Source organism: Scardinius erythrophthalmus, assembly GCF_964197995.2.
Source record: "Scardinius erythrophthalmus genome assembly, chromosome: 5".
NCBI classification, from domain to species: domain Eukaryota; kingdom Metazoa; phylum Chordata; class Actinopteri; order Cypriniformes; family Leuciscidae; genus Scardinius; species Scardinius erythrophthalmus.
Genome location: NC_138225.1, coordinates 5177513 through 5197482, shown reverse-complemented (window position 1 = coordinate 5197482; position 19970 = coordinate 5177513). Strand labels below are relative to the sequence as shown.

At 38.1% G+C, this 19970-nt stretch overlaps 1 protein-coding gene across 1 annotated transcript; it reads left to right on the top strand.

Moving 5' to 3' along the window:
- Positions 1-8186: 8186 nt before the first annotated feature.
- On the top strand, positions 8187-11474 carry ajm1 (apical junction component 1 homolog; the record flags this gene model as incomplete). The annotated part of the gene is made up of 1 exon (XM_081365741.1): positions 8187-11474. The coding sequence occupies one exon, from the start codon at positions 8187-8189 to the stop codon at positions 11472-11474; it is 3288 nt and encodes a 1095-aa protein (XP_081221867.1).
- Positions 11475-19970: the final 8496 nt, after the last annotated feature.

The following is a 19970-nucleotide window of genomic DNA, read 5'->3' as shown; positions in this document are numbered from 1 at the left end:
TAATTTGATTAATATTATCTTATCTGCATGTAAAAAAAATTTTTAAATACACATATCATTTGAAGTACACTACAAATGCACATTCAATACAATTAAGCTCACTTCTTTTCCATAAGGGTGGTCTAAAAAATCTTCTATTTTTTTTTAGAAAGTTTAAATGTAATGCTCTTTAAGTTTTAACCAAACTAAACGCGTGACAAAAACTCTTCGTGTTTGCTGCATCTTTTATCCGAGGTGAAATCATTCTAGATCATATTTATCTATCATATAATTGGCTTTCAACTGAACAAAAAGTAAAAAAAAGTTACTCTCTGATAATCTGAAGAAATTTTATTCAGGATTACATCCAGATTTAAATAAATCATCATTGTTTCTCAAATACATGCTAACAAATATTGAGATTCGAGAGCTTAAGTTAAGATGTTTTTAGTGAGTAATGATTCAAATGTTATATTTTGTTTCTCATACTTAAGAAGACTTACTGCATAACTTAATAATTATTTTACTTTGTTTAGTTAAACTTGACAGACATAGTCACTGTGAACTGTTATCATGTGAAAGAAAGCTGAATTCTCCTTTGGTTTTCCATAGAAATAATACAGCGCGCAGAACTGAACAGAATGCTCGTCTGAATAAAGCATTTCTTTGAATGATCGGTCGTATGCGATGATCACTGTCCACCGGAAATGCTGTTGCCTTCGGTCTCACTGGAACCTCATTAAACTCAGTCAAAATTGCATTACACACAGTATCTCTCACTCTTGCTCTCTCTCTCTCACGTGTGTTGCACGGGCTGTCTCTTATACATTACATACACGCTCAACTGACTCATATGTTTCTATTTTTGCTCCACATCCAAAAGCATCCACTGCATTATTTGTGCAGCCTGTAAGAAGACAGAGTCAGGACAGTTTCAAGAGGTCACATCATCAGAAATCAGAAATCACGTCCAGTGCTGCTCTGAAGAAGAGCTTGATGAATCTGTCAAAACCTGCTCTGACTTTCAGAAATCGAAATATTCACCCAGCCTCAAAAGATAATATGGAGAAAGTAGAACAGATCCCAGTGTTATTATAGTATTGCTTAATGTAGTATTCACTCATATTTTGAATTAGCTTTTATTTTCATATTTTCCGTTTTCAACTTTTGTCATATTTTGTTTTTATATATATTTAGCTTTAACAGCCTCTTTAGATTCATTGCTCGTTGTATTCCTCAATTGTATAAAGTCACTTTGGATAAAAGCGTTGACTATGAATACATGTCAATTTTTAGTACTTCAACTTCATTTAGCTTCCAAGCCAACATTTCTAATATTTCTAATATTATATTGTATTTATGTCAGCTTTGTTTCAGTTGAAGAAAATGATTTTTAATAGCTGTGGTTTTAGTTAACGATAACAGCATTGTGTGTTGGGAAGCAAGTAACTGAACGCAATGCTAAATTAACTTAATTACATTTTTCATTCAGAGTGGCTTCGATGTTTCATTTGATTAGTTCATTTAAACGGAAAAAACTTTGGCACAAATTAAGGTGCTGTTTAGCTTGTTTATGTGCATTAATATATTAAGTGTGATTGTGTCACTCCAGTAATTATCTCTATTGGTTTTGTGCCAGATAAATAGTGCTTTTTCCATTTGAATCAAATAATCATGTAGTTTAAATGAACTTTAGATATGCCACCTTATATAACTTCAATATTTTTAACTACTTCTTAATAGCAGCTTGTATTTAACTAAAACACCGTTCCTAAAGGACTGTTGTTGAAATACTTTAAATTATAAATGTAGCTTGGCATGTCGAATATCACTGTTTTTGATGTAACTGGGCCGCAGTGAAAAAATAAATGAAATGATAAAAACTGTATGATATGACCCTGTAATTAGTGCATGAGCTCAAAGTGTTCAGGCCGAAAGAAGGTCCCTGAATTTCTCCTGGACCGGATGTTTAGTCGTGATATTTAGTTATTTTTAGCTTGTTTTCTACATGCCCTCACATGTGAAAAGCTTTGCTATCTCCGCTCTGGTTATTGCATCTTTCTGTTTGCTGGTCCGGGTCAAGGAGCTTCAACAAAGCACGATTCACTCAAAAGCCTTTCATTGAAGAGGCCTTTCCCACACACCAGGAACACAGCGGCTGTGGTTATGAGTGTGTGTGGTTAGATGTTACATGATGCTTATATAGTCTGCATTTCCTGCTTTTAGCATGTAATGATTTTGCTTCTACATATCGTCGCTGTTGGGCGCAATATATCTCCATATCACTACTTTTGGTCACCCTTCACACCTGTTTGTGGGTTTTGCAAAATATTTAAACAATGAAAAGTGTTAAAAAGAGCTTGTGACTAAATGTCGTATCTCTATTGGCTCCTCGAACTGTCAGTCAAACATCATGACTCCGCCCCGCCTCTTTATGAGTGAAGCGCTGCATCGATTTGGGCCGTCTCTGCTTGTTTGCAATGCAAAGGTAAATAAGAACTGGTTGTGTGAATAAGTACAGCATTTTCTTTACTATAGGGACACAATATATATGGACAAATGTTTTGTGTGTTTGAGGAGTGGAGAAGAGTGTCTTAGTGTAACATGTGTCGTCTTAAATAGCGTATAATAACATGAGATTTTGGCCAAATGACAGAAAAAAACTGAGCGCCCACATAGCTACAATTCACTTTTTAACCTATGCTGAAACAGTGATGGACAAAACGTGTCGGTCCAAAATCTTCTGAAATTCAGTGGTCAAAAACTAAAGCTTGATTTTGGTAAAATGGTAATAATATAATAACATAAGCAAGTGTCTGACCATATTAAGCCACAATATCAACTTTGACAATGCAATGTTTAATTATATTCAATATATATACAGTGTTTTCTCCATTTCCGGAAAAGTAGCGTTTTTTTCTCGACCGACAGTAATTATATGTTTATATAATGTTCTACCGATAGATAACTTTGTCTTGTGATTCTAGTCTGGGTGAATCATTATATTAAGTATGTCTGGGTCATATTTCACCCCAAAAAGTGCATTTTAAAGCCATTATCATGACAATTTTGTGTTTTTTCTTTCGTTTTAGGGACGAAATATAGCATTTTTAATGAGATGCACAGCACTAAATTTGAAAGCAGAACCTATTGTGGATCAGAAATCAGGTTCAGGCTTGCAAACTGGATATTTTCACATGAATTATTGTGTGGCATAATTTTGAGGCCGTGTACATTCGGGTGTTTCCTGACCCGCAGCTCGTCCTCAGGGCATTTTGCGGTCTGTGTTTGACTTGGCCTGATTCCGATTTTATGAGACAAACTCCTGTCCTGTTCACAAGTGGAAATGGATTACAGAGATTAGAGATTGAGGAGCACAGATTGACTGACAGCACAGACGCTACACAAAGACAAGGTCATAAACTGGGAAGCACGTTGGCTGGGAATATGATGGAATTGTCGGGAGCAGCCGGGAAGAACCATCCAACATGGTCTCCTAATGTCAGTGTCTTTCTGAATATCAAAAAGAATGAATGTTTCATGAATGTTAAAAGACCAGATAGAGAATAGTATAAGAATATACGAATAGTAAAATCACCCAAAAATGTATTCATCATTTATTTACAGTGAATTGTGTTAGAGCCTTTCACTTAAAGATGTATACATATCTTCACATAACAAATCAAGTTATCATTTGACAAGTTCGGTCATAAAACTCGAAATGGCGCAGGCTGATGGGTCCTTAATGCAACCTGCTGATCTTACATCGTTAGCCACACGGCGTAATCTGATTGGTTCCTGCTGCATCCGCAGCCAATGAGCTTGATGCTCAACATTTAATTGGTTTGCTGTAGCAGATTGCAGCGCAGAGTTCCTCTGAAACCCTCCCTCTTCCCCAGCTCCACCTGTATAGATCTGCTGAGGGTCATTTCATTTAAGCTATCTGTGCAGCAGCAGTATATATAACATGCTCGCCGCAGCGTGTCTGTTAATGTATTTGGCAGTAGCAAGTTTCAAGTTCTGCAGCAGCGTAGCAGATCTATTCCACCAAGACCAAACACTTTAACATTGTCGTTTCCATTACCATGCTGAACTCTTCCGAGAGTTGTCATGATAGAAATATAAGTATCTCTGTCAGTCCCATTCTGTAAATGATTCACAAATCTGCACGTTTAAAAGAATTCAGATGGAAAATCTGTTTCAGATCACTAATGATAAATAATTTATTAAAAAAAAAATATATCACATTTTGTTGTGGCAATAATTAGCCAGAATTTTTCCCTTTTTTCCATTCAGAAATATGGGGTCAGTACTTTTTTCTTTCTTAAATTCAGCATGGACACATTAAATTGACAAAGTGACTGTAAGTACATTTATAATGTTACAAAAGATTTCTATTTCAAATAAATGAACTTTCTATTCATCAAGGAATCCTGAACATTTTTTATCAGGTTTTCTACAAACATATGAAACTATTGACTATTTTTGACTGTCAAAATGCCGGCGGACACAGTTACAGTGAGTTGTTCAAAATCTTTCTTTTTAGTAAACTCTGTGTACACAAACAATGTCCTCAATGCTGGAGTTCATGTGTAGAGCCCCTGGTGATACTTCCAGCACAGTTTCATGTTGTGTCGAGCCTTCTTAGTGTTTTAAAAATAGCGATTTTTGATGCTATCATAGAAGTGCCCCAAGCACTCCCATTCAAAAGGCAATTTGACCGAAAACGAAAAAACGGCCAATCTTAAAAGTGGCGTTTCCATTCTAATTATGCTTTTAAACGAAAGTTTGCCTCGGGTAGATTAACAAAAAGACCCTAGGTTGCATTTTGGCGAGAGTTACGCTTTAATGAAAGTAAAGGACCGCTTTTGCACCTATTATCCATTTATCTGTGTAGAGAAGTCAGTCTTATCAAAATGTGGATTAGATTGAGTTCATCAGGACAAGACATTGGGTGTCACCAGATCAGTTTGAACAGATGGTCATTCTCAAGGCCTCACGAGAACGAGACGTTTGTTTTGATGATGTCTGACATCAATGATTTTTCAGATCAGCCCATTTGTTACAGTACATCCCATAATCAGTTTTATTTTTTCCAAACCGGCAGTGATGGTTTTCTGTTGTCCTCGTGTCAAGTGTTTATTGTACACTCTTTCTATGTTTCTGCAGTGGTCGTTTAGCAGCTCTGGCTGCAGGATTGGGAGTTTTTTGTTTTAAAGCCTTTCACAAGACTCCCATTGTCCCCGTATCAAATGGGCTCATTATGCGAAATTAGCGCTGGGCCTTCGGCGTGGAATGGGCCGCATTGGCAGTCCTCACATTAGCATGGAAAGCTCCTATTCAAGACTGCATTGCATTATGAGACCAGACTGCTATTGATAAGACTGAAGCGGGTCTGATAAGAAGGGTCTGATGAATTCACATCAAGAAATAATCACTGGGTGTTTTAAAAAGCTTGAGAAGTCTGAGTGACTTTCATTTGTGGCTTTACATTTTGTGCTATTGTTTCTCATGCAAAATTATTCAAGCTGACCCCACCACTTTGTGATTTTGCATGTCTACTAAGTAATAAAAATAATCGATAACGATTCTTAAATCTTAAATTTTAAAGCTGGATAAAAGTCAGATTTCCATGTATTTAATGGATGCCTCATGGATGGATCTATCTAATGTAGTGCATTGTGTATTCAGTAAAGAGAAAAGCACCTATAAAGGAAACATGTGGTGGTAAAGAGGCTCATATGTTCAATAATTCACATCCATCTGTATCTCTGCGGAGTCTGCGCTGGGTTAAAAGGGTCAGCTGGCATCAGCAGTCGTGAGATGAGCGGGGAGATGGCACAGTACAGGCATTTTCACACACTTTACAGATGACAAGGTCAAAGGCCACGGATAAGCCTTGACTCCTTTGAGTCTCATTGCTGTATTTGGTGATTTTCATGGAGATGCTGGACAAATGCTCCTGTTAACCTTCATAGCAAAACTGTACTGGATAAAAAATGGTGTAGTATTTTCATTCAGAAATTGCTAGTAAATTTCACAAATTTTTACATAGAAAAGGTATTGAATTAAACATGAAATTTTCATGTAGATAGAGTGAAATAGTAGGTTTCCTTTAAAACGTACTCCAATAATCTTTTAAAAGTATTTTTTTACGATATGTACAAAATTCAAGATGCACTACTCAAAGTTATGTTCAGGCATCTTGTTGACTGTTTAACTAACTTTAACCTTCTCACCAAGATTCTACAGCAAGGTTGCATTTCTTGATTTGTAAACTAGATTTCCTTTCATCATCTCAGCTATCCATCTGCCAATTGATCCTACAATTTTTCTTAGACTGTTTTCAAGTACAAATGGATATTCTTTTTTATGAACTAATGATGCATTCCCAAATCAGGGAACAACAAGGACTAGACATTATCTTGCACACAACCCTATTCAGACAGGACTAGTTTTCGAGGGGGGCGTTAGAGAAATTTGTGTTTTACAGACGTACTTTGCGATTAAATCCTGTCCAAATCTGCCAAGTCTGTGTTTTTCTCACACACACTCAGTAAAAATGCAACAGTCCTCTGAGAAATTGAATACCGTCCAAATGCAAATGTCTGTGATTGCTGATGTTGTATTATCCTAACGCTTCTCCTCATTTGTTTTTGGAGCTACCGTTTGCGCACCTTTCATTTCATTTCAATATGGATGGTATCCAACAAAAAAAAAATAATTATGAAAATAATAAATAGAGCCAAACTGCGAAGACTGCCCATTTTTAATATCAGTGTCAGGTAAAAGTAAGATACTTGTCTAGATTTCTCTGCTAGATTTCTCCTTAAGTTTACTTAAATAGGGTTTTTATGATAAATTATAAAAAAGAAATAAATTAAATGACATATATGTCTGTAAGGCCCACATCCACACCCCCGCCTCTGTGATAAACATGGAGATGTTAGTCCCGTTCTAATCAGTACATGAAATCACAGATGTTCGAGTGATAAGAATTGTAACTCAAAAGTCATTTAGAAATCTAGTCCCGTCCGAACAGGGCTTATGCGTATGTTGGTAGACAGCGGGTGTTTCATACAAATGCAGCTACTCGATTGTGTGACACAACGTGAAAAGCTGCCAGACAAATGCTCTGTGAGTAAGCAGTGTCTGGGGATAGAAATGTTTGTAGAGGTTTCAGTTCCTTCTTTACATAATATCTGTCGTAGAAACACAATGTGATTAGCTGAATCTGATAAACTTAGCAGTGGGGAGTGTGTAGAAGGTCTTGAATACGATTTAATCTCCCTTTTGCAATAAAATAGACATTTACGATGTGGAACTAAATGTGATTTGAAGTGTCTGTGTAACACTCCTGAAAAGGGAGAAAATAATTAACGAAGGAACGACACGGATGAGGTGCTTCTTCAATGGTGGTTTGATTGTATCTTTAATGACTACATGCATTATTTCATTTGTGTCCTCTACAACACACCGCAGGAACTTTGTACAATACCGTTCTTCGTGACAAATGATTGCACCTGTTTAGACAAGCCTTCAAAGAGCCTAATATAGACTCAAGACACTATTTCTGTCCTGCCTTCAACCAGCAGATTTGAACTGATGAAAGTTGAATTTGAAACCAAGCATAAGAGATAAAAAGGTTTAGATTTACATAAGTGTTCTTTAGTGATTAACCATTCCAAGACATTTCATAGGTGAAGAGAAGGGTTTTTGTATTAGGGATTCAGTGCAATTCTGTTGAGCCCTCTCACTGTTTGTACTATGATGGTTATGAGATGATGTTGTTGCCAGGGGAAACATCATCCTCTGGCAACCAACTCCAATTTACTCGCATACATCCTGCCAACTTATTTTGCTGAACAACGCAATGCAGTTGAAGCCATTCACAATCAGAAATTAGTTTATTTGCCACGTACATCTGCACTGAATCTCTTCTTGATGAGTTACTATCTAAGATTATGCAATACTAATCAACTATAGAATACTAAATATTGTGCTGTTATTGTTGACCATATTAAATTTAGGCTATTTAAAATTAGTATTGTGTTTTTGTGGTTATCATCCAGTTCCCAAAAACATTCATGCTTTTTTTTCATGCAGCAGTTTTGAATGCAACTAATTCTGTTTTGTTTTCTCCCTCTCTTGCAGGGAACCTTAACCTAAACGAATTTAATGGGGAAAATTAGAAGAGTCTCATTAAGATGACACGCACAGATCCACCTGACATATTAGTATCAACTGTGTATCAAGATGTCAAAGTGAATTCCCTCTCGACCCACTCCAAAACTTGTCATCCCTCAAAACAATGTGATTCCCCATCCATCAGGAAACTGGAGAACACCCGAAAAAGCAAAAAGAGGCACTGCCGTAGATTTGACACTGAGTCTATGGACAAACTCCAATATCATACAATAGCAATGGAGTACCCATACCGAAGGGCTGAAAGGTACGCGGCCAATCCAGATGTTACCTGGAATGCCTTAGGTCGCCAACAAGGGCATGGACTCCATCGGTTTTCTTCCCCAGACATATTTAGCTACCGTCTCACCTCCCAGCCAATGACTGCTGAGATGTCTGGCGAAATTGCTGTGACAGAACAAAAAAGGAGGACTAGATCTAGAAGTGCCTCACGGGTTCAGACCAGCCTAACTCCTGTATCATTTGGTGCTTCCCCTCCAGTGGCAAGGAGGGGTCGGGAAGCTCAAAGAGCACATAAAAACACTCAGCCAAGGCCAGAAGTTTCCCCAAGAAGAGAGTCTTCCTATGCTGCCACACGGGCACATTTGAACGAAGTGCACCCCATCAAACTGCAGCCGCAGAGGAGTGATACAAGCAGGTATTCCCCTGTATATGTGTCTGAAGGCACTGATGAAGGAAGGCAAGATAAACCTGCTACTAGTCCTCATGTTCGGTGTCGAGTGGACATCAAACCGGATGAGTCGGCCATGCAGCAAGGTGGCCGAAAGGCAGCTACATGCCATGTGGACATACCTTGGCAGAAGTATCCTAGCAGTGGCAGTCGGAGTCTGACAGTGCCTCGCCATTTCTCCACTTCGAGGACACCAACTCCCACTGAATCCTTCACGGGAGAGTACAGGCAGGCGTACCAGTATTCACAAAGTATGCCAAACAGCTACATGCAGCCTATGGAGATCCCTTTACAAAAGGTGGCCTCACCACGGGAGCCAAGGGAACACTATGGACGGGAACGAAGGGCTCATTCAAGCCCCAACGTGCCAACTAAATTCTTCTATGCAGAGGATTTGGGGAAGTATGGATCTTCAGCTCCATCAAGGACTTATTATCAAGATGACCGATACAGCATTCCAAGCCAACCCTACTCACCTAAAGTACAATATGTACAAGACCCAAGGACTCACATTGTTCATACTGTACCTTCCCGGACATATTTCTCAGAAATTGACCACTACCATTATCCTGGACAGCCTGCGTACTCTAAACACTATGCTGCAAGTGAGCCAGGGGCGTATATAATACAGACACCTCCAGCAAGGACTTACTATGGCGATGACCCAAGGACATATCAGATTCAAACAACCCCTCCTCGGATCTTCTACATGGCCGACCCATACACGCAACAAATGGAGCATCATATTCCTGCAAGGGCATATTACACAGAGGGAAGACGACATGCCCGTGTGGTGCAGCCACAATCTGAGGATTGGTACGGCTCAGAGGTATCCGGCTACTCTAGCCATTATCCTTCCTCGTACGTCTCACAGGTTACTCCCACAAAGGTTAGACAAGAGCCAAAGCACACAACTTGGTACACCAACCCATGCATGGAGCCAGCAAGAGCCGTAACAGACCCAAGGCCATACTCAAGATCTTGGGATAACATCCTCGATACCCACGTAGAGCGGGAACAGCCCGTACCTCGAGGGAAAAGTGATGAGAATCTTCTTTGTCAGGGGATACAAACTTCAAGTGAAAGACCTAAACCTGTGGTTGTCAATCTTTCCAGCTCACCAAGGCGTTATGCTGCACTGTCCTTATCTGAAAACTCTTTGATTGACAAAAGTCCAACTGAGGCCATGAGCTCTTCAAGTAAGCTGTGGTTTGTCACACCTGAAATTACCATCACAGACAATGATATCAGACCAGGTAATCTTAGTAAATCAGAAGGACGCTCAGCAAGTTGGGATGTGCTGGATTCAAAAAGTGCCCCAAATCAAGAAGCCCCTCAACGTGAAGCAAAATCCCGCTCTGGAGAATCTACCAAAGAGAAACCGCACGGCAGCACATCCCTACAGCAAAGTTTAGAGCAGCTCGATGAGCTTCTAGCTGACCTTGTCATCGATTACAAGCCTCCAGCCAGGACCAGTGAGGAACTCCTTGATCAACTCAAAAAGCTCATTGATGAAGAAGAAGCAGTATCTTCAGCGAGAAAGGATTCAATGGCAGGATCTGAAAGCGGCATACCCCTTGACAAACAACCCACTTCAATAAAGATAGATCCTGAAACACTAAGAGACACTGATGGGAGTTGTGATGGGCTGAGAAGTGCAGAAGAGTGCTCCCCTGACCAGAGTCCAGATGAGGACGACACGATGATGTGTTCAAACAATAAATGCCGTCGGACCGAGACCTTGTTTAACGCCTGCCTCTACTTCAAATCCTGCCACAGCTGCTATACTTACTATTGCTCTCGCAACTGTCGCCGCGAGGACTGGGATGTCCACAAGGAGAGCTGCCTCTATGGGCGAATCGGCAGTGTGTGTCGCCACATTATTAAGCACTGCCGGGAGACCGCAGAGGTCCACAAAGCTTTCTCCCGTATAGCCAAAGTTGGATACTTGTCTCGGGGCAGGGGTGTCCTGTTTTTGGGATTTCCAAATCCGGGTTCGTCCACAAATTTCCTTCAGTTTGGACTAGAAAGTCTGCTCATGACGCCAACATACTTATCTCTCCGTGAGCTGGAGAGCTTCAAAGATAACCTTGGGGAATATTGCAAGGAGCTCCAAGAGGCGGGAAAGGAATATGACCCTAATGAATGTTTTCTCTTGAATGTATCCATCGCTGTTGGTGATAAAGTGCCTGACGGACCATCGCCAAGGGTCCAAGCCCCAACCGTCAGGAAATTTGCCAAGATTGCTCTTGCTTCCTACAGCCCAGAAAAGAAGGTCCATCGGAAGGAAAGTGACATGGAGACGTTGATCCTGACCCCACCACCAGGAATGGCTGACATTGACAAGGAAGGTGAGGAGGGAAGGAAAGCCAGGGAGATCTGCTTCATCAACATTCAGCGAGAGTTGAGGATACGAGGGGTGTTTCTTCGCCACGAGTATCCCAATGTCTACCAAAAACTCTGCGAGTTTGTTGAAAGCAACAGGAGGTTCACGCCCACTACTATTTACCCTATTGATAAAAGGACCGGCAAGCAGTTTATGTGCATGATAATGGCAGCCTCCGAGCCACGAACTTTGGACTGGGTAGCCAACCCACATCTCTTAGATGACATTATTTAAACAAGTGCACCTTTTATATATTAAAGCATAGATCTCACAATAGTACATATCTAAATATATCAAGCTTATTTGTTATACATGTTTGTAGATATGTATTTTGTTAATGGAAAAAAAATGTATTCATGTCTGCAAGGTCAGTATTATTCAATATTGGAATATTGCCCATCAGATGTTGAATATGAGTAATTCATATTGTTTGTTTGTTTTGTTTTTCATTAACTTGGTATCTAGACCCAGCTTTTGTTCATTTATGCTTCACTGGCAGTTATTGCCCTCCTGTTTCTTTGTAGCAATTCTCTTTTGATATTCTTTTATTGTTCATGAAAAGAGAGAGAAAAAACAATCTTCTATTTATTTTATCAATCTACAGAATTATGTACTTATTTACTTCAGAGCTGAATATTTTTTCCTATGCAAAAAAAAAAAAAAAAAAAAAAAATGCCAACATTGTCCCGCAAAAATGTTGAAAATGTTTTGGCTAAAGAAATATGGTACTATATTTCTTTTAATCTCAAAAAAAAGAAGAAAAAAAGAAAAGAAAAAAGTGTATTTTTAATACAGGCATTGTTATATTATATTATATTATATTATATTATATTATATTATATTATATTATATTATATTATATTATATTATATTATATTATATTATTAACATACTTTTAGTGATTTTGTGATCGGCACAAACTTAAAGAGGAACTTAATAATGCAGAGTAGAATCACAGTACAGACAAAGGGTTGTGGATTATCCACGGTCTACCAAATGTACTTTGTGGAAAGGCTTTAATTAAAAAGAGAGCTGCTTAGAATCAAGCAACACCTAGAATTTTGTGCTCCAACCTGGTAAATTCATTTTTGTAAATGGTTTGTTATTTAGCTTTCAATTTAATGAAGTAATTGGTGCTTTTTATGTATGGTTAGTAGAATTACTTGAGCAATAATGAACTTGAAGACAAAACCTGGAAAATAGTGGTATCAGTGATGTGCTGCACATTAGGTGTTGGCCGGTACTGTTCCATCAGAAACACTGTGAACTGAGTTATCTCTTATATGCGTGTCACTTGATAGAGTTTCCTTGTGATCACCTATTAGACTTGGAAATATTTTAGTAGTTGTTAAGATCACAAGGGATATATGAGAAGATGCAACTGTAGTTTCGTCTCTAGAAAAATGGAATCAGAGTTGCTGTATTGGTTATTAAGCTTGGAAAAATAGTATATTTTTTGTGGTTTTGTTTGCACATTACTGGTTTTGCATTTAGATTTTACATTCAACAATGCAAATGCAACATGCGGTAGCAAAACAGCACTGATTCTTGAGCTATACTGCACAAAATGGCCCACATTTTTAGCTGCCATTTAGGCCTGCAACACCAATTAATAGATCCATGCAAAAACAAAATCAGCACTCAGATGTCAAGCATGTCAGAGATGGAATATACAGTCTGTTTAAAACCATCCTGTATTATCACTTCATTTTTACAGTGTAATGTCTCGTCATTTAAAAAGTATTTGACCTAACAGTACACACTTTAACCCGTCGGTGTTGACGAAAGGAAAAGAAGACATTTTAAGCAGCAGATCATAAAGGAATACCTCTGAAATGATATAGAACAAATCCAAAGGAATTCATTCCTTGGCACATTCATTAGTGTGGCCTGTTTAGTCCCAGTACTCAAGAATCAGTGAGCTGATACCTGTAAAACTTTGTCACGTACTTGCAGTTTGTTCCTATTTCACCACTGAGTCTGAAGCGGGTTTTTCCTCTTTGAGTTTCCTAGTTATACTTTGCTCGACAAATCTGTTCACTGCTTTACTGATGAATTCATGTCATAGCACAACCCTGTCTGAACTCAGAACAGCTTTAGCACATGTTCCAGGTGATTTTGCCCAGTTGAGTGTAAATATACAGTGGTAAACAGACAGAAAGGATTGCATGTGATTCTATTTTTTCTATCTCATTACATTAATATAGCCTAATTTAACCTGCCTGAATATTTGATATTTGAAAATATGCTGTATAAGGGATAAAGTATATAGTAAAATATATGATTATATATAAAGTAGGAGTAATATTTTCAAGATCAATGTGTCAACCATTGCTGTTATGCTGAAAACAACAGACAAAGACACGGTCTCACAGAAAACAAACAATCTCAAGCTTGAATAAAAAAAAGATGTGTCTTTGAAAAAATGTTTCTGTTGTCCTATAATTACGATAGAATGTATCCTACCTTGTGTCGATGTCATGGCTCCACCATGTGGTGTGTTGGAGGAATTATCATTTTATTTTTTTACTTTTCCTGATCTTTTCTACCGTGTCTCATTAAGGATCCCATGCAACCGTCCGTTTAATTTTACAGAGCTTTCATTTGTCTTTATTTTTACTTTGAGACTTTTTTCAGCAACGATTCATTTTCTTCTTTTGAAATGGCTGACGTCACTCTTGTCTCAATGTTTAACCTCCAGAGGGCAGCAACGCGCAAGATAAAATTCATTTGGTTATTTATTTTTGGAAGCAAATAAGAACGTTCTTCCCAGAACGTTCCCTGTGGGTTATTTATAGAATCTATTTTATAACCTATACAGAACGTTCCCTGCAGGTTATTTTTAGGTTTTATTTGTATAACCATATTATTTTGTGCCGAAATGTCATTTTTAGATAAAGTTTACCTGGATTAGATCAATCAAAACGTCAGATAAATCCAATTTTATGAAAAGCATGCAAATCATAAATACGTTGGGTTGTAACTGTCTTTACTGCGCGCCCCCACTGCTTCTCCAGCACGCGCTTACTTCTGTCTTCCACAGAAAAAAAAAAAAGAAAGAAAAAAAAAATCTATCTAATTAAGTATCTATCTAATTAAGTACTAAAATACATTAGTTTATCGAACTTTTTATTAAATAATTTTATTAGGTTTAGTGACAAGACAACATGTTACAATGTTTATATGGTACAATTTCTGGTAAGCTACGTTTTTATTTATTATTGCTTGACACAAATTTCACGATTTCAATTAAATTCAATTTTTGTGATTTGATTTAATATAGACTCATTTGTATAAATATAAGGTAGGCTACACAAGTTAGGCCTTCATTTTTCTCAAGAAAAAAAAAACTCGCCTAATGCTGTAAACATATCCCTATCAGCTGGTATTATTATTTAAGGTTACAAATAACTCAAATATAAATATAATGCGTTTTTTTTATTACAATAACAACTTTATTTAATGATATAAGTAAAAATATAATAAGTATGTAATATAGCACATATTTAGCAAAATACTCTCTATAGCTCTTTTTTTCCTAGCAAACTAACGTGCTATACGGTCATTAAATGGCTTTCCTGATGTGATATAATTGTTCTCCAGGTGTTTTATTGACCTGTTTCCGAGGTTGAAAAACACTGATTGATCGATATTATGTATGCTTGAGGAATATACATTTCGGTAAGTTGTACTGTAGGCTATCTTTCAACATTGTTCGTTCGTGTTTATTTACTATAGTAGAGATGATCGGTTCATGGTTCACGATCAGTCACGTCACATACAAGCGCCAAAACGGTGTTTATTGTTTGAATTTCGTAATAAAATTGACAGAATCTGAGAGCTGAGATTTTTTTATATCATAAGTAACCTGCTCTGTCTAGTCTGTCGGTCGATCTTGTCCTCTTTACTTCGCGATTTTTCTGTGCGTGAGAAAATGGATGTGTGGCGCGAGAGTGTGTGACAAGTTTAAATTGCTAAGTCTCACGGTGAATGCGTGAGAGTTGCCATCTCTGGTGTTGCTGTCAATGGAGGCACAGAAAGCTCTCAGATTTCATCAAAAAGATCCTCATTTGTGTTCTGAAGATGAACGAAAGTCTTACGGGTTTGGAACAACATGAGGGTGAGTTTTCACTTTTGGGTGAACTATCCCTTTAAGAGCGAAATACTGTTGAACAAGACATGTGGGATTATCCAAAGTGTTTAATATAGTTTTCATGCACAATTTTAGATTAATACAAAAATGCTATACTTTATTATACAGATCCGAATTGTATCATGCTGGATTTCAGCAGTTAACACACTTAAATTAAGTGCATTATGCACGACACCAAATATGTATCTGGTCAGTGCATTCTGAAATTGTGTGAAAAATGCTGTTTGAAGAACTATATTAAACAGCAGCTTGGTGTTCCTCTAGAGGGCAGTCAGCTTCTGTCTGAAGAGATGCTGCTTCTGCTGGGAAACCGAGGATATATCAGTGAAGAAAAAAAAAAAAAAAAAACATTTTACTGCTCCAGGCTGCTGGATACAAATCAAACAAACATGAGGAGTTATGAATGTGGCTCTTGGTCTATATTAATGCGTGTGTTGCTGAGCGGCCCTTGTGCATTACTGCAGAAACTATTAAAACATTATATATATGACACGTTTTATACTGCACAAACTGTATATTCTATCTAACCCTAAACCTACCCATCATAGATTTTCACTAAACTTATAAGCCGATTTATAAGCCGTTTCCTCATGGATACCAAAAAATGTCCCCACACAAGGATTTCGGATATTGCCATCTTTGTGGGGACGTAACGTAGGATTTACCCGAAACACACACACACACACACACACACACACACACACACACACACACACACACACACACACACACACACACACACACACACACACACACACACTCTCTCTGAAAAAAAAGTTTTCTACCTGAAAAGTGTGTATATATATATATATGTATATATATATGTATGTATATATATATATATATATATGTATGTATATATATATATTTATGTATATATATGTATATATATATGTATATATATATATATATATGTATATATATGTATATATGTATATATATATGTATGTGTATATATATATGTATATATATATATATATATGTGTGTGTGTATATATATATATATGTATATGTGTGTGTGTGTGTGTGTGTATATATATATATATGTGTGTGTGTGTGTGTGTGTGTGTGTGTGTGTGTGTGTGTGTGTGTGTGTGTGTGTGTGTGTGTGTGTGTGTGTACACCAGATATATTTTTTATATATATATACTAGTGGGATATATATAATTTTTGTTCCATTTTGAAATCTCTATGGAAAATGTAAATGGTAAAATTTTCTGTAACCAAGGCTGAAAAAAACGCACATGGCACAAAGTATTCTGACAATTTTGACACTGAAAATAGAAATGACACATTTAATCCATTTTTTAAAAACACAAGCAGCTCTGAAATGACACTAACACTGAGTGCATCAGCATTCAATAGTGGTTTGAAAAGCAGACTACCATCAAAACAATTGCATTCAGCAGAACACACAATGCACTGTGTGCGAAAGCCAAGCTGACACCGTCTGGAAGACTCCAGTGAGGACGAAGAGCCAAAACGACCGTCGTGACAGAGCCGAAGAGATGTTCACAGCACTGAGACACCAGAGGAAGACAAAACAAGCCTCTTCCTCCCGCAACAAGAGCTGGGAAAATACATCTCCGGCTCCATGACTGTCACACTGAATTAACTTTATTGTCTTAGCTGTGGCGAAGTCCCAGGATATTTTTATCCAGTGTCTATCTGCGTTTCTCACGGAGGGCAGAAAAAGATCTCTCAGGGGCCACATCTGCAGAAGAACCCCGAGACCGAGGCGTGTGTGAGGATGAGTCCTCTGCCAGCTGGTGTCTGATACACACAACACCGGCTCGGTTTAACCCCAGAGGAGAGACGGTACCTGTTGTTGACGTGCTGCTTGCTTGCTTTTTAAATGAAAAAAAAAAAAAAAAAAACAACAATTGGCTAGTTGGTCTTTTTCATTAAACTGTGTAGTGAAATGCAATCAGTAGTTTCTTAAACTGCATTTATGCATCTGATCGTGGGTTAAACACTCAAGACACAGGCCGTCTATTTGAATGAGCTAAAATAGAGTAAACTGTGTTCTCCTCTTCTGATGGACACTTCCAGCAGGATAACACACACACACGTCACAAAGCTCAAATCATCTCAGAACTGGTTTCTTGATCATGACAGTGAGTTCACTAAACTCAAACGGTCTCCAGATCTCAGTCCAGTAGAGCAGATTTGGGATGTGGAGCAACGGGAGACTCAAATCATGGATGTTCAGATCTGACAAATCTGCAGTAACTGTGTGATGCTGTCATGACAATATGGACCAAAATCTCTGAGGAATGTTTCCAGAACCTTGTTGAACCTGAACACGGACACAATACAGTCAAACCAAAAATTATTCAGACACCAGATATAAATTGTGACATTTTTTTTTTTTACTGAGTGCAGGACACTATAGTCAGGGTTCCCACAGCTTGGTTAACTTCAAATTCAAGGACTTTCCAGGTCCAATACCCTCAAATTCAAGGACTTAATGTGGGAACACATTTGTTGTGTCGGACAACAAACGTTGAGGTTCCATCGTAGTAGTTTTGTGCACGCGTGAACGTCATGGCAACGTACAACACAAAGCACCTCACGCGGGAAATACTAAACGTAATGCCAGAGAATGTCTAATAAGGGGAGAAGTTCCACTCTCAGTAAACTTCCGGCTTCTGAACTGGTTGCAGTTCCACTCTGGCTCCATATGAGGGCGCTCACAGGGCGAGTGCAGAATGAATGGAGGTCTATGGCGCTATACCCCTCAAAATCCACTTTTCTCAGGATATAATTTTTTGTCTAGTAATTTGAATGTTGTATTCGAAAGGAGATGCAAAGAAATCACACATTGCTGGGTGTTAGATTTTTTAGTCACTTATTTGCTTTAAAAAAGTCTTTTAAAGTGTCAATGACGTCATACGCATCGTACGACCAGAGATACTGCTTTACGGCAATCCTTCAGTCACTTTGGTGTGTTCGCGCTCTGCACTTTCTTTTCTCTCGAGGCATCAACAACACAGCTGACACAGGTAAACACACGTGCTAGAGAGTTTTTGTTTTGTTTGTTTCTGGTCCCGCTTCGGATGCCACGATGCCATCAAACGTTATCTCTGGTCGTAATCAGTCCTTCACTGACCAATCAGCGTTCATTAGCAGAATGCTAGCGTTTTATGGGCAACAACAACTCAACCTGTGAGAAATCAAAAGGACATAAGTACTCGTTCATTCAACTTTCAACCCATAACCCATGTGTTGAACTTGCAAAATCTACAATCAAATCTGAGATTTCTCAATGGCAATCGGGTGAAAGAGACAAATTTAGTCGTCTAGCCCCATAGACTCCCATTCATTTTGCACTCATGGGCGATCGCCCCCAGTGGAACTCTGGTGGAACTACAACCAAAATTCGGTACACTAGGACTTAATAGGGAGTGGCCAGGCTCTCCATAGACGGGCTCTGGTACCGCGTAAATGCGCGTAACTAACGTAAATAAAGCAAGCTAGTGTGCATAGGCCACGAAGTGTTGGCGAATAACACATTAGCGGACTGGAAGGAATAATATGGAATTTTTTTTCCTAAAAAATTCTTAAATAAAATAAATCAAAATAAATTCAAGCACTTTCAAGGAGCTGTATCTATGTGTGTTTATTTTCAAGAACTTTCCAGGGCCTTACCTTTTTTTTTTTTTTTCAGATTCACAAACTTTCAAGGATTTCAAGGACATGTGGGAACACTGATAGTTAATTTGAGTAGTTCACAAGTGAGGATAGCAAAATAAAGTAAACTGTGACATATTATACCCAAACATTCTTCATACAGTGACTACCAGTAAAATTCGGGAGTCGGGACCAAAAATGATTCAGACACTGGGACCTGACCGTGTTTTGCTGAAGGTTTTTTTTTTTTTTTAAATGCTAATGCGACCTTTTTACACCACAGACTCAACAAAATTAAGCATTGCTTGGTAATTGGTTGAGCTAAATTGGTATTATCTAATTGTATAGTGAAATTTAACAGCTGACAGATATTCAAAATAATTAATCTGTGAGACAGTCAAACAGAAGGATGGACAAAACCAGGGAAATATCAACTGATTTGAAAACTCTCGCATTTTATTACCATTTTCTAAACTAAAGCAAATAAACTGTGATAATGGGAGAAAGTTGAAGGTGTCTGAATACATTTTGGTTTAACTGTACATCAGCTCCAGCTCATCTGACACTGTCATATTCAGGGTTCTAAATTAACTTTTTTGATCACCAGCCAATGTGGCTGGTAACTTTCTAAAGTTATCAGCCAATCAGAATATCCACTAGCCAATTTTTTTTTTTTTTTTTTTTTTTTGAGTAGGCTACATGTGGCAATCCTGACAATACATGATGACATTATTGTGATCAAACACTAGCCATTCACGACCCATCAGCCATTTGGCATTTTCTAGTTTCTCTGTCGATACCCTCCTCATCCCCTGCCTCGTTCCTCTTCTCGCCCCCAGAAGTCTGTCCCAAGTACCACTGCCGCATTTCGTTTAATACTTTACTAGCCAACTCCGTTTGTCTTATTTCTTGTGTTTTCTGTGTCCATTCGTTTCCATGGTTTC